We start from the raw sequence: 22,485 nt of genomic DNA on the forward strand, positions 1-22,485 counted from the left end.
CAGACTCTGTTACAATATTTTTAAAGCTATAAATACATCAAACTGATATTTTCCTGCTCTCTTTTCTTATTTCTCTTAAAGTATTTGAAGATTCATACAGAGGCGGGTGGGGGAGAAAGGGAAGACAGCATCTTTTCAGGGTTCTGAGCAATGCGTGTTTTTGTAGGCGTCGAGATTCATGCAATTTCTTCCCGATAGCATTAACATATTAATTAAAGGGCATTAAGGCGCAACATTTCTAAAAAAGAAAAAAATGTGTGCAAATAGTAAAAGGGTCAAATAATATGTTTTAATAAAGCAGAACATGATGGACCATTGGTTTTATCATATTGTTCCAGGATCTAAGCCTCTCACAAGGGATGGACCTCCTAAAGAGAGCTGCCTTGCATTTAAATCTGACTGCATTTTGTTATAAAAGGGGAAGGGGTTTGTAGCACTGAATAATTCTGACAACCTTTAGCAGTTCTTCATGGCATGGATAAAAAGTCCTTGCTGGCATTATTTATCAGGCAACAGACACAACGCTCCCCCCTCCATCTCCAATATGATTTTATTAAGGTAGTCAAAGCAGCTACCAATCATACCTGCAAAGGTAAGGAGGCAGCCAGTCTTAGAAATGTCTTTGGCTTTTCCTACAGGGCTATATCCACTGACCCTGTCTAGTGTAATTCACTTTTAAAAATCCTTTCTTACCCAGGGAACAACATTACAGCCTGGCAGTTCACATAGTGATATCAGACTGAAATGATGGTTCTGAATCATAAAACATGTCATCAGCTTTGTACCAAACCACCAATAACCTTTGTCCCACTTGCCAGCCTTCCCTTTACTTGTCACTATAAGGCTTACCTGATTGTGTTTCCAATTACAGAGAAAGGAGCCCCAGGTCTGCAAGCTGCAATTGCTTCATCTCTACATTTCCTGGCAACCTCCACTAACTTTTGACCAGACTCATCCACGTTGCCCACTAGAATTGTTTCGGAAGTGTCACCATGGTAGCCATTGAAGTATACCTAAGCACATGCAGAAATGCAAAAGAGACATTTGTGTTTTGCAGCCAGGTGCCAGGACTTTCTTGGGTTTCTTTCACGATGCGTTTAAGGTGCAAGTAAAAAATAAAATAATTGAAATGCTGCAAGTGGAACAGAAAATTGGGTGGTGGAAGGGCGTTAGTTCTCGTCTGTTAGCTGTGATCATTCATGATAATGAGAAGGCCGTCACTGTCAAACATCAACCCGGGCGCAGGTTTTCTCCACAAACACGAGCTACGAAATTAAAGGCTGTGAATTTAAGGCTACGGTCCTGCACAGAATTAGGCTATTCAAATCACATTGGTCAACAGGATTTTAGCGGCTTTAACAGTGATGAGTAAACTAACGAGGAACATGGAAGCCAAGGCTGGAAAAACTAAAAACAATGTACCAGAAATTATCCTCCTCATGAGAACGAAATGCAAAGGTCAGCCTGAGAAAGAACAATCCGTTGGATAAGCCAGAATTGGGATTTAGGCCTAAAGACCATCCTTCTGTGGACACACTTACTGAGAGGCTACTTATTGGAAATAAAATTAAATCTCATCTTGCACTGAACATCCTCTCCTCTTCATTCCTGCAACAGATTCGATCATGTAGGGCATGAGATGAGATAATGGCACAAAGGATGAGAACGTAAGGCCAACATAGGATTGTTGAGGTTTACAATGTATGTCACACCTATAGATTAGACAGCTCCATATCTGGAATTTAGGATTTCCATAACTCCTATATTTATACAAACATCTATAGCTTCAGCAGCTGGGACATCTTTAGTTGCCACATTTGAGAACAGTTCTCATAACCATCTGTTACAATGCTTTTTTATTTTATTTTTTGCATCTTATTGGGTTTTCAAAAAGAAAATAAGGCAGAAGACTGGCAATGGCGGACATGTACACAGTATAAATAAAATGCTCTCTGGGTGCCTCCAAAATCTGTATTTTTCAGGAGAGATTCATGTGCTTTCTAGAACTTCAGGTTTGCACAATTAAAGTGGACTTATGAGCTGCTGCCCTAGTGCAACAAACCAGCTTTTTAAAAAATGGCTTTTTTGCAGTTTGGAATGTGATGGGGAAATGCATTGAAAAGTGTGGGAATGAATAGATGTTTCAACAGAAAGTCATGTAAATACCCCACAAGCGAATCAGGATGAATGCTCATTGCTATATAACTGTCCCAGTAACAAAGCACAATGGATCTACTATATGTTTTGGAAAGCTGCTATTTTTGTCAGTTTGCTCTGCCTCTTAAGGTATCGTAATCCAATTTTGTATGATGGTTCCTAAGTTCAAGGAGCAGGTTTTCGTTTATGTTTGGGTACAACTGGATGCCATTTTGAATCAAGATGGTGGCTGCCCCTTTCAGAACGACACTGATTTTAAAACTGCACTGGTGGTTTTTGTTTGTTTGTTTCCTAGAATTTCGGAGCAATGCAGGGCACAGGGCTAATACTGCTCAATAAAGACCAGACATAGCCTAACCACTGTGTAACCTTTGTGGTAGCAGATCAGGATAAATGCTGATTAAACTGGTTATCTGGAGGTACATCGGAGAAACCAAAGTCTTAGCTTTGTCACTATATGGTATTACGCAGCTCAGATTTTATCAGCAGCTAACATTCATTAAATAGTTTCAAACTAGAGTACTTTATAGATTTCTCAGCTGACGACATCTCCAATTTTAGAATGGTAGAGTCTTAATATCTGCTGTTTAAGAACTATGCACGATAAGGTACACAAGAGACAATAATAAAATCTATGTAAGAAGCATTATTTTAATAAGCTAGCACTTGCCAAAATGTTTCTTGTTAAGTTTAAAGGGAAACACCTGGGATTAATCCTGCACAAAGCCTGAAAGAGTCAATGTCTGTCTTCATGGAAATAGGCCCCATTGTACAACATAAAACTTTCCTCCAAGTAAACACACATCAGGGCATAACTAAAGAGAGGATGATGGTTTGATAGACATGTTACAAAGAAAATTTAGGTGAAATCCAGATTGCTTTTGGCACGTCATCTCCCACCCAATTGAATGTGATTTATAGCCTGAGGCTATGCATGTTCATTCTGAAAACAAAATCCCACCATATTAAATGATAGTTGTTTCCACTTATGCTTTTAGTCATGCTGTCCAATCCCATAACCTCCAACATTTCTCTGAGGAAAATAGGGACATCCTATTCAATCAATCAATCAATCAATCAATCAATCAATATTTTATTATTTATACCTCACCCATCTGACTGGGTTGCCCCAGCTACTCTGGGCAGCTTCCAAAAATATATTATAATAATAATAATAATAATAATAATAATAATAATAATAATAATATAAAATATAAAATAAAATAAAATTTTATTTATATCCCACCCTCCCCAGCCAAAGCCGGGCTCAGAACGGCTAACAACAATAAAAGTAACACAGCATTCTAAAATCCGTTCATTCTAAAATCAAATCAAAATCAAATTAATGGCAACCATGGGCTAGAGTTCTATGAGGATTACCAAAGGAGGGGATCAGACTGTGCCTTGGCCAAAGACCTTGTGGAACAACTCTGTCTTGCAGGCCCTGCAGAAAGATGTCAAGTCCCGCAGGGCCCTAGTCTCTTGTGACAGAGCGTTCCACCAGATCGGAGCCACAGCCAAAAAAGCCCTGGCTCTGGTTGAGGCCAGCCTAGCCTCCCTGTGGCCTGGGACCTCCAAGATGTTTTTGTTTGAAGACCGTAAGGTCCTCCGTGGGACATACCAGGAGAGGCAGTCCCGTAGGTATGAGGGTCCTAGGCCAAATAGGGCTTTAAAGGTTAAAACCAGCACCTTAAACCTGATTCTGCACTCCACCAGGAGCCAGTGCAGCTGGTATAGCACCGGGCGAATGTGATCCCGCAGCGAGGACCCCGTAAGGGGTCTCGCCGTGGCATTCTGCACCCGCTGAATAAAACATTAAACATTTAAAAAACCTTCCCTATGCAGGTGTGCCTTCAGATGTCTTCTAAAGGTTATCACCTTGGCTGGGGGGTCACATAACTCCATACCCTCTGACATTTCGCCACTGAAAATAGGGACAGCCTACCATACCCTCCAACATTTCTCCAATGAAAAGTGTCCTAAGGAAAAGCGGGACATTCCGGGATCAAATCAGAAACAGGGACAGCTTCTGTAAATCTGGGACTGTCCTTGGAAAATAGAGACACATTCCTATTCCTAAATATGAATAAGCAATCCTATTCATATTTAGCCACAAGCAAATCCCACTATATTCAAGACTACTTACCCCCCAGGGAAGTGCACACACTTACTAGGGAGTAAGCTACACTAGGCACTATACTATGTACTTCTCACTAAGCATTCATAAAGGTAAAGGTAAGGGGACCCCTGACCATAGGTCCAGTCGTGACCGACTCTGGGGTTGCGGCGCTCATCTCGCTTTATTGGCTGAGGGAGCCGGTGTACATCTTCCGGGTCATGTGGCCAGCATGACTAAGCCACTTCTGGCAAACTAGAGCAGCGCACAGAAACGCCGTTTACCTTCCCGCTGAAGCAGTACCTATTTATCTACTTGCACTTTGACGTGCTTTTGAACTGCTAGGTGGGCAGGAGCAGGGACCGAGCAATGGGAGCTCACCCCATTGCACGGATTCGAACCGCCGACCTTCTGATCGGCAAGTCCTAGGCTCTGTGGTTTAACCCACAGCGCCACCCGCATCCCCACAGCGCCACCCGCATTCATAGGACTGCACTATTAAGCATGTAACTGTTCACTGCCATACTGACCATCGCAACTAAGAAGAAAGTCTTGCAGAACTCAAACAACTTCCTTCTAAGAAGGGTGCATAAGATCACTGAAAGTCTCCCTAAAGTTTCATGGGACTTGCATGCCTAACAATCCTATACATGTCTAGCCAGACAGAAGTCCTATTCAATTCAATGGGACGTACTCCTGAGTAAGTGTGTACAGGATCACAGCCTATGTCTTTCTGGATTTCACCCACTGGATGCAAGCAGCCAGGCCACCTGCTCCAACCTAACAAATGGAGATGGTACAGCAATTTTATTTGGTTAATTGCTTCCATTATTTTTAATGAATAGAAAACCAACAGATGCTATCCTTTTCACTACCCAGTAAAACCTCTATACTATTTTCTTTCAGGAGTTAGGGCATTTCTCAGTATACTTTTGCTTATTACTTTACCTCTCGGTCCTTCAGACACAAAAGGACATGATCCCTTAAGCCACTGCTACATTGCGGGTGGGTAAAAGAAGCATAGTTTAAAAATCAAATCTTATAATTTCAGCCACTTTTCCATAGCCTTGGAAAAGCAAGACAGTATAAAGATATACAGTATAAAGTATACATCTTTTATAAAGATGTATTACGCTGGTACTGTTTTATTAACCACTGCTACAATGCATACAATTCATCTTTCATTATTTATATTTTTAAGATGCATAAACAATAGTTACAGCAAATAAGTAGAATATAGTAGTTTTCAAAGTGTCAATCCTAAAATTATGACTGTCTATTAAGAGATGGGATAGCCCTACATGATAATTATTGGTTAAGAGCTGTAGTGTGTTGGTAGTCAGGGAAGTACAAAGAAGTGGTTTCTACAATCCTTTAAACAATATGTGAAGTCCATGTGATTGCAGTAAATAAAACACATTCCGCCGTAGTCTCTAATTTTTCCGCAAATTAATAAGAGTAAAATACATTTAGTTTGTTATTCCTAGACAATTTGCGCTCACCAAAAGAGCATTTACATTTGATAGACAGATTATTATTTAATCATTTTATAGATTGTGTACACATCCATAAACAAATTATTGTAAAATGCCATGTACCGCAATTGTCCTTTTCTTTGGTCCATAATCATTGCTTCTACCTATGAAATGGCCCAGCTTATGCCCATTAGGAAAGGTTAATTATAAACACTGTCAAGAAAGTCTTCCTCAGACATATTAGATATGAATTATTATAGACTAACCAAAAGGAGGAGGATCAATAACTGCAGGAAGTAGACATTTCACTTGTGATTTTCCCATTATGGTACCAGGAAAGGTTCTATGATTATAAGGGAAAATTTGGAGTGAACTTTAGAAAATTATTTTTTTAATGGTACTTTAAAGGTAGGGGTGTTAACACTGGAATTAGCTTAGATCTGAGTGAAAAGGCAAATCTGAATCTACAACAAGCATACCTTTGTGGGAATAAATGCGACATTATCAAAATTACAGAAGTAAGTGCCACTGAGCTCCACAGAATTCATGTTCAGGGCATGTGTGCTGAGGCCTACAGCTTTAGAAACATGTCATCTGGTCTTAGGGTAAAATGATCCAATGCCAGAACGCAAAGCATCAGTCACAAGGGGAAAGACTAGTAGAAGGAACTAATGGCACGAGGAGAAGGAGCTTACAAACTGCCAATGGCCCTGTAACGCAGAAAGAATATTTTGTTTCCATGGCAAAAGTGGGCTGTAGGGCACCTAATATATACTTGTTTTAAATAGAAGGAAGATCTAAAAGCTGGGGGTAAGAATCAGAGCCAACCGTCTTGAACAGGGGTCAGCAAACTTTTTCAGCAAGGGGCCGGTCCACTGTCCCTCAGACCTTGTGGGGGGCCAGACTATATTTTTTTTTGGGGGGGAATGAACGAATTCTTGTGCCCCACAAATAACCCAGAGATGCATTTTAAATAAAAGGACACATTCTACTCATGTAAAAACACGCTGGTTCCCAGACCGTCCATGGATTTAGAAGGCGACTGGGCCACAACTGGCCGCCGGACCTTGGTTTGCTTACCCATGGTCTTGAATGATACAGCATGCTGCCTCAGAAGCAGTAGTGGCTCAAACAATTTTATTATTATTATTATTATTATTAATACACTGCCCTATACTCGGGGATCTCAGGGCGGTCACAGAATAAAATCAAGATATAAAACCACGAAATACATAATAAAAACAAAAACAACCCAATACCCCCCACCACAAAAAACACATTTTAAAAGGGCATAGGATATAAATCAGATCAACCCAAGGCCTGGTTAAAAAGGAACATTTTTGCCTGGTGCCTAAAGGTGTATAATGAAGGCGCCAGGCGAACTTCCCTGGGGAGAGCATTCCACAGATGGGGAGCCACTGGGGAGAAGGCCCCTTCTCATGTTGCCACCCTCTGAACCTCTTGAGGAGGGGGCACACAAAGGAGGGGCTCAGAAGATGATCTCAGGGTCTGGGTAGGTTCATATGGGAAGAGGTGGTCCTTGAGGTATTGTGGTCCTGAGCCATTTATTTGCACCATTATATGCATTATATAATATATATATAATGCATTATATGCATTATATAAAATCAGGCACATGGGCTCTAGCAGACCTTCCAAGTGTCCTTATTTTCCAGGGATAGACCCAGATTTACAGAAGCCATCCCAGTTTCTGATTTGATCCCAGAATATCCCTCTTTTCCTTAGGACACCTCTGTTTTCATTGAAAAATGTGAGGGGCGGCTATTGTCGGACGTCCCTATTTTCTTCAGAGAAATGTTGAAGGATACAGACTTATGCGACTCCCAGGCCAAGGAGATAAGTAACTATACAACCTTTAGAAGACACCTGAAGGCAGCAATGTATAGGGATTTTAAAAAAAATGTTTGATGTGTCATTATGTTTTTATATATGTTGGAAGCCGCCAAGAGTGGCTGAAGCAACCCAGTCAGATGGGCGGGGTATAAATAATAATAATAATAACAACAACAACAACAACAACAACAACAACAACAACAACAACAATAATAATAATAATAATAATAATAAAGAAATTCATCGGAGAAATGTTGGAGGGTATGCTCCAGGAGGCAATATCGTTAGAGGCCAGGATCCAAGGAACCATGCGATTGGTGCTGTGTCCAAGACTGCTTTGATCTACATTTTCTAGGAGCTTTTTATAGTAGGCTTTCTGCTACTACTGAAAGAGTGACACTAATGGTGTTCCACTTTGGGGAATGAGTTACTCTGGGAGTCATGACAGGCAAGAACATTATTTTCTCAAAGGCTTTTTTAATGCTTGTATTCTACTCTATTGTATTCTATTTTATTGCAGCTGCATTGTAAGCCACCTTGTTGAGATAACTGGACCAAAAAAAAAGCAGAATATGCACCTTTAATGTGGATAAATAAATGGATGTAGCAAAGTGTTTCCTAAAACAGAAGGGACTTTCAAAAGTACTTTTGTAACATGGCTCTGCTGGTTTGTTTGTTTTTAAAAAAGGGGGGCGGGTAAACAGTCCCATGGGATGTGTCCAAGCTGTAGTTCTGTGGGTTCCAGACAGCAGCAAGGATCCAAAAAGGTATTTTAGGATGTGTGACTTCTCAAACATTGGAAGGAATCAAACACAACTGCAGAAGAGCATACAAAAAAAGCAGCTGCAAAAATTGGTGCTCTGGAGTGCCTCAGGGGGGAAATCAAGGCACATTTAATAGTTATTTGGACAATTTATATACTGCTTAATTGCAGTCATCTCTAAGCAATGAACAAGTCACTCAATCCAATGCAATAAAGGTTAGAAAAAAAAACACAAAACCCCAGTTAACATTAAAATAATGGAGTTCTGTTGTAATGCCTGCTGAAATAAGGGCGGAAAGTCTTCAGTGGGTGCTGGGGGGTTTAGCAAGGGGAAATATTCATATCGCTCCTCCTTCATGCAAAGTTTGTTTGTGGCTTGTCCATTATGCAACTTTTGTTGTGTTGGTACAGTGTTTAAAAGCGAGTAATCGGAAGATAAAGAGTCCGTCAAAAGAAACTGGAAACCATAGTCCTGACAGCTCTTTTTGTGCATGTTGATTCCTCTGACTTTGAACAGAAGACCCTTATGCCATCTCACAGGCTGCTTATGAAATTGCCCTTCAGTTGGAACCGGGGTGGGGAGCCACTGGTCTAGGAGCTGAATGTAGCCCCCAGACCTCTCTGACCGGCCCTCGGAACTTTCCCCAGGCTATGCCCCTCACAACTGTAACCCCTCTTACCTAGGAGTAAGTCCCATTGAATTCAACAGGACTAATCTATGAGTAGACATGGCTAGGACTGCACTGTTGGCCGCTCTTAGGACAAACAGCATAATTCCCACAACTGCATACAGGAATGCCCTGATGGATAGTTTTGGTTTAGAAAGGTGGCTTTAGGAAGGTAAGATTTTGAGCAAAGATATTGTGTGGGAAGGAGAATACGTAAGCTTTTCTTCACCTCCTATTTTTCCATACTAAATCTTCCCACTAAGCTGTTCCATGGGATGTGGGTGGTGTTGTGGTCTAAACCACAGAGCCTAGGGCTTGCTGATCGGAAGGTTGGCGGTTCAAATCCCCGCGACAGGGTGAGCTCCCATTGCTCGGTCCCTGCTCCTGCCAACCTAGCAGTTTGAAAGCATGTCAGAGTCCAAGTAGATAAATAGGTACCGCTCCGGCGGGAAGGTAAACGGTGTTTCTGTGCGCTGCTCTGGTTTCGCCAGAAGTGGCTTAGTCATGCTGGCCACATGACCCAGAAAAACTGTCTGTGGACAAACGTCGGCTCCCTCGGCCAGTAAAGAGAGATGAGCACTGCAACCCCAGAGTCGTTCGCAATTGGACTTAACTGTCAGGGGTCCTTTTCCTTTACCTTTACCTTTACCTTTTAAGCTGTTCCATGCCCACCTAATTCAATAATTCTAGATGCATGTTTCCTCAGTTAATGCATCATTTCATATTTTGGCATCTAACGTGTAGCTTGCCTGTGATTGTCAACATGGAAGACTTGAGGATTAGGCCTATATGTATTTTGAACAGCAAAAGTCACTTGTAGTTAAATGGGTGACATTACAATGCTTAGTTTAGGGTTGTGCAGAATGCAGTACGTTATATTTTATTAAAACCCCCACAAACTAATACTTATTACAGTATAAAGATCAAAATATCTAAATCCACATCTATCTAAACTATCAAACATGAACTGACTTCAGAGGTTAAAGTGTACAACCTGTGCCAACGTTAAATTAAATAAATTTTATGGGGAGGAAGCAAGGGATGGTGTCCAACTAAGTCTGAGTAGAACCATTAAAATTAATGGACTTAATTATATGAGTCTACCCTGAGTATGGCTAATGTTCAATATCATCCTAGTAATGATCACTGCAGAATTTGGAAACACTGAATGGTTATGCAATTTTTTCTTAAGTATTGCAAAATCTGCCTAACTTGATGGGTGGTCACTGCGTCCATAAGGCAAAAATGACAAAAAAACAAAAAATCCTCAAAGGAGTCTAATGGACTACAAACATGACAGAGGCACCAACAGATGGAATAAAGCTGAAATCACCATTAGAATCAAGGAAGTACCCATTGTACAAAAATTTACAATTAAACTTGAAGCTTCCAAAAACCCAGGAAGTTTAAAAACATATATGTTATTTAAAAGATTAAAATTTAGGACTTACATGCATAATAAAGATATAATGGCCAAAATCAATTTAATGAGTTGTAAAGGAAAGGAGGTTATGAAATATTGACAAAACCCAATTATTTTCTCTTTTGATAACTGTGTATATTCCTATTTATGCTTTGAGCATAAACTGGTTCTTACAAGGTTTATTTTCAAACCAAGATTCATACCACAAAAATGGAACGCCCCTATTTAGATCAATGGCTATATTGGATATCTATATATCTATATACACAGTGGGATCCACAACTCAGATAAGTGAAAGGATTGGGTTTTAAACTTAAGTCTCAAGGGAAGTTAAGGGAGTTAAGGGAGCTGCGAGTCAGGTTGTTCAAAGCCAAAGAATTGGGCTATAAACTTAAGTCTCGAGGGAAATCCAAGCATTTTGGATTAACTGAGCCGCAGATCAAGTTGCGTATTTGTGAGCAAAGCGGTTCAGGGCTCTTATGCCACAAATGGAACACAATACTACCTTCAGGGATTTTAATAAATGTAGGGAATACAGCAAGCAAAAGAGTTGCTGTCCAAATAGACTGACATACACAGGCCAATGTAGCCTCTAATGACAGAGTAAGATAATGACAGGCCCCACTCAAAATCAGCAGGAAGAGGGAGATCAATCTTGGCAGAGTGAAGGAAAAATGCTGGCTTTCTTCATGTTAGCTCATCTCATACATATCTGTCTTCAGCTGCTGCCCAGTACTGTGGTGCTCTGCATTAACTACACAGTGGATCAATAACAATTACACCTTCTCAAAAACATGACACATAGCAGGATTGGGTTGACATTTCACTTAGGCCAACATTGATCTCAGTGCATCTGATTCCAGCCCTAAATTCAAGTCAGGCCTGGGTCTAGTTGGAATAAACACAGAGGGTGTGTGTGTGGGGGGGAAAACAAAAGAGGAAACCAGCTGCTTGGCTTCGATGTAAAACGGCACATTTACCCCGTGTACACTACATTTGCAATCTACTATTCTTCCTGTTGCTACTAGAAATTCTGAAAGTTGATCAAAGGCTATTAAAAAACAGCAACCCCAAAAACACGGATTACTCACCGTGACATCAATGTTGATAATATCACCATCTTGGAGAGGGCGGCTTAAGCATCGTCATAGGAGGGGAGAAAAAACAACAACACATAATGGTGATAGGCAGTTCTCAATAAGGAAATATAAGAACGCACACACGAACATGCACATAATCACATATACACCTAAACAAACATAAGAGGAGCGAACATAATTGAGCAGAACAGGGAGGAGGTAGATGGAATCGCCACTTTTGGTCTTTAAGCTCCCACCGGTTCAAAAGAATCCCAAACAAATAAATGGGATAATATATCATAATATAAAATAATATAAAAGGCAAGAAAGGAAAATTATAACCATCATTATCTTATCACAATTACAAGACTGATGGTTGGCACCTTTTACTTTGTGAAGAGGCAATATTAATTAATAATTAGCTATATATTGGTGTATAATCTTTTTTTTTTTAAATCCACCTTTAGGTAATATAATTTTTCTTTTGAGTGATTTTCTCTCTCTTGGATGATAACGCCCCATAGCCTGCTGGGAAGAGATGGCAAAGCACTAATCATTGTTTTTATTACTGCACACCTTCCTTATGTGCCAACATCATTTTCTTACAGCATGACAACCAGCTGTATTAGGACTTCTTTTTGGTAGCATTCAATAAAACTGCTGCGGGCACTGGGTGCAATTCACTAAGCGTGGCTGCTGTGAAATCTCTACTAAGGAAGAAGCTTCCGTTCAGACCCATTGAATTAAACATAGATTTGTGGCAATGGCATTGGGTGGATTTAAAGCATCGTGCATTTATATTGTATAAAATATAAAAAGAAATACACACTGTACTTGCAAAATATTTCAATTCTGCAATGGGAGGGAAAAGAAACAAGAACTCGGAGTACCTGTCAGGAATCCCATGGCACACCACGTTGTTGACTGAGGTACAAACGGATTTTGGAAAATTTCCATAGCCCAGAGGTGATGGGTAGGCATCTTGCCTGATTATTTCATGGTGAACCAAGCAATCTATTTCTTCTGTAGTCATGCCAACCTGAAAGATTGTGATTTAAAATTTGCGATGAATTAAGTGCCTAGTGGGCCCTGCATATGGAACACGATAAAAGGAATGCTTTTAACGAGAAACTAGAGCTACCACACAGCTTGTGCCCCTGACAAAAATTAGCTTCCTTGAAGAACGGTTCAATACCAAGCACCTGTTATGGGAGGCACTTGGTCACTTCCAGAAGAAAAGCAAACAGGTAGCTCGGGATTTTGGACCCTCAGGAAAGACTGCTCTCTAACAGGAAGCCCAGTGGCCACAGGGACATCGAAACATAAGGAAGTTGCCTTGTACTGAGTATTTATTTACGTAGCTCACCATCGTTGACACAGGCTGTTAGTATCTCTCCAGGGTTTCAGCCCTACCAGGAGATAACGGGACCTGGACCTGGGACCTTTTGTATGCCAATTAGCTTCTGGGCCCAATTAAAAGTGCTGGTTTTGACCTATTAAGCCTTTAACTGCTCAGGACCGTTATATGTCAAGGGCCCTCATATAAACTGTCCCGGACTCTGCTTTCATCATCTTAGGCCCTTCTTTGTGTGGCACCTCCACAAGGCCCAGAGGGTGGGCCTTTTCTGTGGTGGCTCCCCATTTGTGAAATGCTCTCCCCAGGGAGGTTCACCTGCCGCCCTTATTATATATTTTTAGGCACCAGGCAAAAACGTTCCTCTTCAACCAGGCCCGTGGCTGATTAATATCCTACAGCCTTTTAAATGTATCTGTGGGAAGGAGGGGGGCGGTTATTGTTTTATTGTTTTGGTTTAACTATTTACTTGTGTCTTATCTTGTATTTTTTCTCTGTGAACAACTCTGAGATCTCTTGATGAAGGGTGGTATATAAATTTAATAATAAAAAAGAAAATAAGATAAGATATACACTGCTCTACCACAGAATTATGGTCCTGGAGCACTCTTTGACTTGGTCTGCCTTTGTAGCAGAATGTCCAAGTAATAGCATGGGTGAGAGTAATTTATACTTCAGGTAGTGGAGTTCATTTATGAATCCTACTCTAAATAAATCAGTCCTCAGGTAGCTTGCTAGGTTAGAACCTGTATTACTGTTACGTTTCAGTTACAAAGGAGGTGCTTATGTAGGGAACTTTCAAAAGCGGTATTCTCCCACCTGTAGCCATCTGAAACAGTACAGGCTATTCTGCCATATGTGTTGGTTGGCATCCATCTGTCTTGGGAGACAATGGAGGAGAGCACCTTTGGGGTTGAGGTCAAGCTGTTGGAAGGTTGCAGCACCTGTTGTGGCTGTAGAGGCAAGTTTAGCTGAAGGCATCTGGTTGTGCTGCTGCAAAGGCACCATGGCATTTCTTCTCTCTCATTTCTCCACTGGTCGCTGCTATGGATACACAACTTGACTGCCTGTCTCCAGGCACTGTGGTCGTCTGCAAGGAACTCCCGTATGGCAGGGCTGATGTGGCCTGCCTTCAGGTCAACTTTGCAGACATCTTTGTGGTGCAGAGTTGGTCTGCCAATTGGCCTGGTGAAGGAAGCCAGTTTCCTCCCAGGAGCACATCCTGCCATCTTCCATTCTGTGGACATGACCAAGCCAGCGTGGATTTCGCTGAGACAGGAGTGCGAACATGCTGGGAACGTGGGCTTGAGAGAGCACATCTTTGTTTGGAGTTCTGTCCTGCCGTGTGGTAACCAAAATTCTCCTGACGCAGCGCATGTGGAAGGCGTTGAGGCATGGCTCCTGATGGTTGTAAGTTGCCCACGACTCACTTCCATAAAGTGAAGTGATACCATCTGAAGAGGTACAGCCTAATCTTCCACATGTGTAGACCACACCTTAATCTGGAAGAGATTGTGCAAACTGAGGATTCTCTCACTTGACCTCTGTTCTTCCTGGAAGGTCCTTATAAAGTGAGAATGGCAGCATTGACGGCAGCAAGAATATTATTGACACAAAAATGGAAGCAAGAAGAATCACTGACAAAAGAAGAATGGAGGATGAAATTGATGGACTATGCAGAATTGGATAAACTAACTGGAAGAATTCGAAACCCGCGGGACCAGAGATTCACAGAAGACTGGTGTAAATTTACAGACTATTTGAAAAGTAATTGTGATGACCAGATTACGTTTGTAGGTTTGCAAGAAGTTTTGTGAGGTAAATTATTTGAATTATTGCAAAAATGGCTAAAGAGGTGGATTGTGAGTTAAGATAATTAAAGGCAATAGGAATTTAAGAAATACAGAAGAAATGATAAAAATGGTGGATCATCAAAGGTGCTGACGGAAGTCCAAAAAGATTGTATAAGATGTGAAGTTCTGTGGAATGTATAATAAGTGGTATGTTGAAATTAATAAAAATTATATATATATTAAAAAAGAGAATGGCAGCATTGTGGGGTTGACGGGTGCTTTGCTGGTCTTGGGGTCCCAGCTAATTCCCAACAATGCCACCATCTTGGGAGCCACCCCCCAACACTGGCTAAATTTCATCCTTACCACAAATGCACCCTTTGCCTTTCCAGGCCACTTCCACACATCTGCTGAAGTAGATTCCTTGGTGCAGGGTCCTGCGTTTTTGTTACGTTACTCTATAAAATGCCATGTATACACTGATAGTGCTATATAAATAATGAACCGCAATATGGCATTTGCATTCTCCTGGAGAGCCATTTTCTCCTCAACAGCTTTAGACAAAAGAATTTCCTGTTCCAAACTTCTCTCTACAATCAAAATTATTTTCCTCTGTATATGCTAGCACCACATTCAGAATTGCCATGCCACTTTAATATTTCTATTCATACTTGGAAACAGCTTGTATAGCAGTGTAAGCAGCCCTGACTACAATACAATTTAAACCTGTATTAGCATTTTCATTTTGACACCCCGGTTTCAAACACCTATCATTTCCAGAAACTTCCATTTTTCTGGCTTGGATTTTCCAGAGGAAGAAGAAGAACAAGAAGAAAGCTCTGGACCATTTTTGAATATGAGTAAAGTGGAGGAAAATATACACTTTAAATATTATCATTACAACTCTTTTCCCCAGAACAGAACCAGCTGTGAAATGGCGAGGGTTGAAAGTTGAAATTTGGTAGGAAAACCTCCCTCATTGTCAAGAAGTGCCTTTGAGTGTTCCTGTGAAAATTGGTTGTGATTTGAATGAGCTATAAGCCTATGAATACGACACTTTAGCAGAGGCACTATGATAGGTATAAACTTTCAGTCCCTTACTTTGGTTTCTAGCCATATGCAGCAGCTCTCAATACAGCAAAAAGATTTAGGAAATCAGGTCATGCCATAACTGTGCATGGATTCCTTCTTCCATGTGAAATGGACATAACAGTTGAGGTTTGGGAGTTACAATGATGTATGTGGGAGCACATCAGGTGCTGCAATGGGTTTAAGCCATTCAAGGAATTCTGTTCTTTCACTCTGGATAGAATTCCACCACCGCGGAAGATGGGCAATGACCTCACTGCCTTTGGGCAGAGAGGCAAGCTATAAATAAATGAGACAGACATACTTTGTCTTCACTGACGTACAGCACTGAAAACTCATGACCCAACGAGGGCTGTTGTGATTTTAACAACAGGCAGTTCAGCAGGTTCAGTTTCTTTCCCAACACGGCTACAGATCCAAGCAGGGTTTGAGATGTGGACCTAGGAAACCAGGGTTCCATCTGCAATATACATTTAAAGCAGTATCGTGATACTTGAAACCATCATGGTTTCCCCTCAAGACTCCTGGGAACTGCAGTTTGTTAAGGGTATTGAGAGGTGCTGGGAGACACCAGTTCACCTCACAAAGCCACAAGTTTCTGAGTGGTTTAACAGCCATTCCCTCTTTTCAGGGAACTCTAGGACAGAGGTAGGCAACCTAAGGCCCGGGGGCCGGATCCGGCTCAATCACCTTCTCAATCCGGCCCGCAGACGGTCCGGGAATCAGCGTGTTTTTACATGAGTAGAATGTGTACTTTTATTTAAAATGCATCTCTGGGTTGTTTGTGGGGCATAGGAATTCATTCCCCCCCCCCAATATAGTCCAGCCCACCACATGGTCTGAGGGACCAGGTTGCTGAACCCTCCTCTAGGATTTGTAGCTCTGTCGGGGGGGGGGGAGTCTCCTAACTCTCAGCACCTTTAACAAACTGCATTGATTCCTGGGGGGAGGCCAAGCTCCTGTTTCGATCTCTATCTGTTTCCTCTTTGGTAGTATGTTTTTATGAGGCTGAAGGGGCAATTTTCAACAGAACAAGAGAAGTGTAGGGGAAGGTTTGTCCATCTTACTTTTTTCCCCTTTACAGAAGAGCTTTCCAAACTTTTCAGGTTGGTGACACACTTTTTAGACACGCATCATTTCATGGCGACAGTGGTTCAGTTTTACTATCAAACCGGAGGTTAAACTAACCCATTTCCAGCCCCGGGAGGAGTGCGGAGAGCATTCATGAGACACAGCTACACACTGCAGCCCACACAGAGTTTAGAAAGCTTTGCTTTATGGCATTCTTATCAATTTCTTCCAATTAATTCTAGATATCACTCCCCCTAAGAGCAAAGTCGGTGTATCTGAATGCCAACATGTATGCCATCAAAATGAGAGAGTTATCAGCATGCCTGGGTGGAGTGGAGATTCTAGCTTGATGCCTTGCCCGCTGGAGTGCATGAACTCAGGGTTGCCATACGTCCGGAATTTCCCGGACATACCCAGAATACTGTAGTTGGAAGCAGTGTCCAGGCCGAAGTCACCAAAATGTCAGGGAAATTCCAGACGTATGGGAAGCAATGTTGGCAGTGTTGTTTTTGCTAATTTCCCTAGAAAACAGCTCAAAATAGGCAATTTTAAAAAGCGATTTCGCTTTGTGTCTGTATTTTGACTTTTTGAAATATGGCAACTCGATTTAACATCTCTATGAGACCACTGGGATAGATTGTCTGGGGACCTGGAGTGTGTCGTCATCAATATGTTGAGGATGTGTGGCTCATTTTCATCTTCATCTGATATCAAGGAAACTGTTGATGTTCTGGTAGTTGTAATGGGTGGGGTGAGGACTAATCATCTGAAGCTTAATCAAGACAAGACAGAGGTGCTCTTCCTGGTTGTGTGGGAACAGGCTCTGGAATAGGCATTCAAACTGTTTGGGACGGGGTAGCACTCCGCCTGAAGAACTGGTTTGGAGGTACTCCTCAATTTACCCTTGCTCCTGGATTCTCAGGAGGTGACCCGAGTACCTTTGTCCAGCTTAAACTGGTGCATCAGCTACGCCCATTCCTGAGGAGGTCTGACCTATGTAGTTGCATCTAGACTGAATTTCTGAAATGCATTACACATGGCCGCATTCACACATCACTCTAAGCCATGCTTTGGCACTATGCAGTGGCATAGCGTGTGGGGCACAGGGGCGCAAAATTGTTAGGAGGCACAAAATTTCAACACCCAGTGCTGCCTCAATACAGCTGCATGCTTCTGTTGCTGGGATCTGTTGGAAATGGCTTCTCCATGTGGACCAGGAAGTGACCTCTCCAGACAACAGAACAACTCTTCTTTTCTTATCTCTGCGACTGTGATCTCCTGGGTGATGCAGAAGTCATTAGGCCATTGAATGTGCATGCATACTCTGTCAGTTTCCCTCCCTCCCACCCCACCCTCTCCGTGTGGCCCCGGGCCCTGGCAACCCACGCTACGCCCCTGGCGCCATGTGGATGAGTCAGAATAGGCAGTAGCAAAGTGTCTGCATTCGCACTCCCCTCTTCTCCTCCTGCTGGCTAGGAGGACTTCTTCAGAGTATAGTTTCAAATTTTAAGAATCCCAACTTAGTGTTGTGTTCAAACCTGGTTTGAAGCTAGTTTAGCAAGCCAGCTTCATAACCCATGGGTTTGAAGTTGGCTTGGTAGGAAACAGTTATTTTTTTTCTTCCTATGTTCAGCCTGTACTCAACATTGATATTTGGAAGATCAGCAAAATGTGTCAAAACCAGCCTTTCACTATCAGCCTGGTTAGCTCAGTTGGTTAGAGCATGGTGCTGGTAACGCCAAGGTTGCAGGTTCGATCCCTGTATGGGACAGCTGCTTATTTGGACTAGACGACCCTTGGGGTCCCTTCCAACTCTGATCTATGTCTTTTCTTTTATCATTAAAACATATTTCTCCTTGGGCCTCTTCATTCATATCTTTTGCTTTTTGCTTTGGTCCCCAAACCAGGTGCTCGACTTACATTCAGGGCTTATCACTTCATCCATACGGACGCCATGTTCTTGTTCTCTGTCCTGGCTCCCATTTCCCTGTAATCTTCACCAGAAACTTCTTTGGCTTATATTTAAAGCTCAATATGCTCTTGCTATCTCTTCTCTTCTCTCTACGCCACCTCCATATCTTCACGGCAGTCCAGATCCCCATCTCTTGTTGCACCATATTGAGTGCCCTTGAATCTGTTGGCAGCAACTCCACAGGGTATGCCCAAACACAGTCAGCTGAACAGACATTTCTATTTTTATAATGTTCAAGAGAGCTTCTGCAACGGAGAGATCAGGTCCACCGGTTGCATCTTCTACCACACGGTCCGTTTCCCATGAATACCAATGAAACACAAACTGCAAGATTATCCGTCACAAGTCTGCCACACTAAGAAGGAGGCCTGCAATTTCAGCGATTGGACTAGATGGCCTTTTGGTCCCTGAATTTTTATATATTCATTACGGCCACAGATGTAACAGATTCTCCAGTCTGCAATCCGGGAACGGTGTCCTCATCAGGGCCAGCCCTACCATTAGGCTGAACGAGGCAGCTGCCTCAGGCAACAGATTTTGGGTGTCATGAAAGAGCAGCAAACTGTTAAGTCATTTAATTTCTGATTATTGTATAATTACTGCCAGGAAGGGGGGAAAGTGCCTGTGGGAATTTCTGGCCCAAGTGCCAAAATAGCTCAGCCAAAATAACTTATGCGACTTGACTTGCTTCGGCTGTGCCCCTCAGTTTACACTTAATCCGGTGTCAACACAACTTGCAATCTGACACTGTGACGGGGGTTGTTTTGTTTTTAACGGTATAATGCATTTATATTTATGTTTCTAATTTGTTGTAAAGCGCTTGGAGGCCTTCCGATAACAAGTGACTAACAAGTCTAAATAACAATCATAGGTCTTACTCCTGAGTAGGGATGCACAAGATTGTAGCCTTTGTGTTACTGGTATTAATCCTGCCTGCTCAAAGGAAGTCCTGATAAGTTCAGTGGGATTTACACTGTGTACACAACATACCTTTAAAGCATGTCTCTCCCCAAAATAACCCTGGAAGGTGCAGTTTATCATGGCGCTGGGAGCTGTAGCTCTGTGAGGTGTAAACTAGTTGGATGGGTGGGGAAAACATGTGCTTTAAACACATATAGTGTGCATTAAATGTATGTTGTGGTACACGACTTATTCCCAGGTGAGTATGCAGAAGACTGAAGCATAACTGGGTCAAGCAGTGACTAAAGTTGGGTGCAAATGTCTGGCTGCATAATTCACTGAAATCCACTAAGGAACCAAAACTGATTTCCAAAAATACAATCTGTATTGAAGTAATGCTGACATTGCACAGCGTTAATCCAAGCAGTATAACAAAAAATATTTATAAAGGGGAAATATTAATATTTTTAATTGCATCCTGCTCTGGAATCTGAGTGGACTAAAATATTTTAAAATAAAAATATACAGACATGCACAGACTGTATATTTTTTTGTTCTCAGAAATATACCATACTTTTCCATAAGACTAGGGTTTTTTTTACTTTAAAATAAGGTTAAAAATATGGGGGGCGTCTTATACACGGATAGTGCATATGCCCATTTTCTAAATTTGGGGTCCCCAAAAGCAAGGGGCGTCTTATACATGGGGGTGTCTTATACACGGAAAAATACGGTAGTTAAGCTTACTCACTCGTTTCCATAGTGCCCGAAGCAACATGGAAGGCACTTGTGCTCATGCATGGAGAAGCTCACTAAATTCATTTCTACCCCAGCTCCAGCTTCCAGGGCTATGTTGCATGATCTGCTGGAAGTTCCCTGAACTCCAGAAGTTGCTTTTGGGGGGGGCAGGGAAATCCTGCTGCTGCTGCTGGAAAAGCACACATGGGACACCCCATGTGGTTCTTTGAATCTAACCTCCTGGAATTAATATGCGCAGAAGGACAAAGTTACAGCTCAGCTAATTATACAATTTCCCAGTGGGCTACAGTGAAATCTGAACAGTGCAATTCTATACACCTCTACTTGGGAGCAAGTCCCATTGGGCTCTGTCTGTATCTTCTTTTGCCACTCCTTCCAAGTAGTGTCTCCATGCAACCAAAATTATATTTCCTATTTTTAGGGCAGATTTTTTTTTTTTAAAGCAAAATACCCTCAATTTCTCAAGATCTTGTAAAAGGTTCTTCATAAAGCTCTTCTCTTAATAAAAGGGAAGCAAACAACAGAAAAATATCCTAAAGAGACATGAAAAAATAGCAAGTGCTCCTGACGTTATGCCACGGCCTGCTTTATAAATGAGTTTGAAGCTCAAAATATGCCTGTTTAAGGCATAGAAAGGGGAGGCAAGAGCAGTAAAATTGCTAAGAAAGGAGTCAGCAGCCCAATCCAATTTACATAAATGCACAGCTGAAAATTAGCAAGTATGAACAAAGGGATTTTGCTTTGTGACTAAACAACGCTGAATCTCATGTGCCTTAGGACAAACATATGCAACACGGCATGTTGGAATATATATATTCAAGTAAATTGTATGTCAAACCCTGATTAAATGCTATTAGGGTTACATGTAGAGCTACAAGTGCTTTATTTACATAGCATCTAATACGTTATACACACTCCTGGTGGAAACCAGAATCCAAAGACCTTTTCTTCGTTCATACAGACAAGCTCCAAGTCCCAATTTTTCCAGCTGTCAAGAAAGTTAGTTTTCCATATTCTCCTTACAGGCATGGATCTTAGCCCACCTTTCTGGAATGAGGCAACATGAATAATAATATTTATTTTTTTAAAAAAAATACCCTTTTGAGATACAAAACATCTGAAGACAGCCCTGTATAGGGAAGCTTTTTAAAGGTTTAATGTTCTGTTCTGTTTTTATATATGCTGGAAGCCACCCAGAGTGGCTGGGGCAACCCAGTCAGATGGGCAGGGTACGAATAATAAGTTGTGGTTGTTAAACAAATGTTCTCAGCATATAAGCTTAGCTGAAACTATTCATTCTGAATTTAGGGCTCTTTTAATACAGATTTAGAGCTGAGAGCACGGTTATGCTGAAACTCTCTTTTCACTATTTCTGCAAACTTTTTTTTTTAAAAAAAGGATATTTCAATACAAACCGAGAATGGCATAACTCAAAACATGCCGGACGAAAAAGGCGAGGACTGGCCAAGCCTCCACGTGGCGGTCGTTACCTTTAAACTCTTCCCAGCCAGAAGCAGGACGTGACGGGCCAGTTGACAAGCCTGGCGAAGCCCTTGAATCTGATCTTCGTTCTTAATTTCTATGTAGTCTCCCCAGCTTGGTACAACGCCTGTCGTCACATAGTCTGGTTTCTTTATGTGCTTGGGAGGGGGGGGGAAAGGATTGAAAATGGAAGATCAGAAAAAAAAGAGAGAATGACAATGGGATCATTTTCTCAGATAGAGCCCCCTGCTTCATGGCAGCTTGGCCTTTCGTTCGCCCTAGCGACCTTCCTAAGCCATCAGGGCAAACCCTCAAGGCTGCCTCAGTGTTTCTGCCACTGCCCTTTTGAACTTAACGTTGTCCGTTGCCAGCAACTCTTGATAGTCTGTTAACCTTACAGCACTGAAAATTCAAAATACCGCAGCTGCTTCCCAGTCGGAGGCTTAAAACTATCAGAAGGCTCCTCAAAGTAGCCAAACCGGCTCCTGTTTCGCAGCCCCATTTTTTAAAAAAACAACGGCGCTGTGTTT

General features: G+C 41.8%; 1 protein-coding gene, 1 long non-coding RNA gene and 1 other non-coding gene across 7 annotated transcripts in view; 2 read left to right on the forward strand and 1 right to left on the reverse strand.

Moving 5' to 3' along the window:
- LOC128398494 (uncharacterized) overlaps positions 1 to 1,124 on the forward strand; it is a 32,573-nt gene extending 31,449 nt beyond the window's left edge. Inside the window, exon 2 of the long non-coding RNA XR_008327149.1 lies at positions 872 to 1,124. This is a non-coding gene — a long non-coding RNA (uncharacterized LOC128398494). The remainder of the gene's footprint in view (positions 1 to 871) is intronic.
- Positions 1 to 22,485, reverse strand: part of METAP1D (methionyl aminopeptidase type 1D, mitochondrial) — a 99,957-nt gene that overhangs the window by 24,888 nt on the left and 52,584 nt on the right. For 3 of the 5 annotated variants that reach the window (XM_053359585.1, XM_053359580.1, XM_053359606.1), the window contains exons 3-6: positions 21,964 to 22,113; positions 12,426 to 12,574; positions 11,548 to 11,590; positions 850 to 1,013 (exon numbers count right to left, since the gene is read on the reverse strand). In XM_053359585.1, the coding sequence (XP_053215560.1) occupies positions 850 to 1,013; positions 11,548 to 11,590; positions 12,426 to 12,574; positions 21,964 to 22,113 (506 nt within the window). The remainder of the gene's footprint in view (positions 1 to 849; positions 1,014 to 11,547; positions 11,591 to 12,425; positions 12,575 to 21,963; positions 22,114 to 22,485) is intronic. The other 2 variants (XM_053359595.1, XM_053359615.1) reach the window with 1 other exon arrangement.
- On the forward strand, positions 18,540 to 18,613 carry TRNAT-GGU (transfer RNA threonine (anticodon GGU)). Its single transcript has one exon. It is a non-coding gene; the product is annotated as a tRNA-Thr (tRNA).

The sequence above is a fragment of the Podarcis raffonei genome, chromosome 1, assembly GCF_027172205.1.
Source record: "Podarcis raffonei isolate rPodRaf1 chromosome 1, rPodRaf1.pri, whole genome shotgun sequence".
NCBI lineage: Eukaryota > Metazoa > Chordata > Lepidosauria > Squamata > Lacertidae > Podarcis > Podarcis raffonei.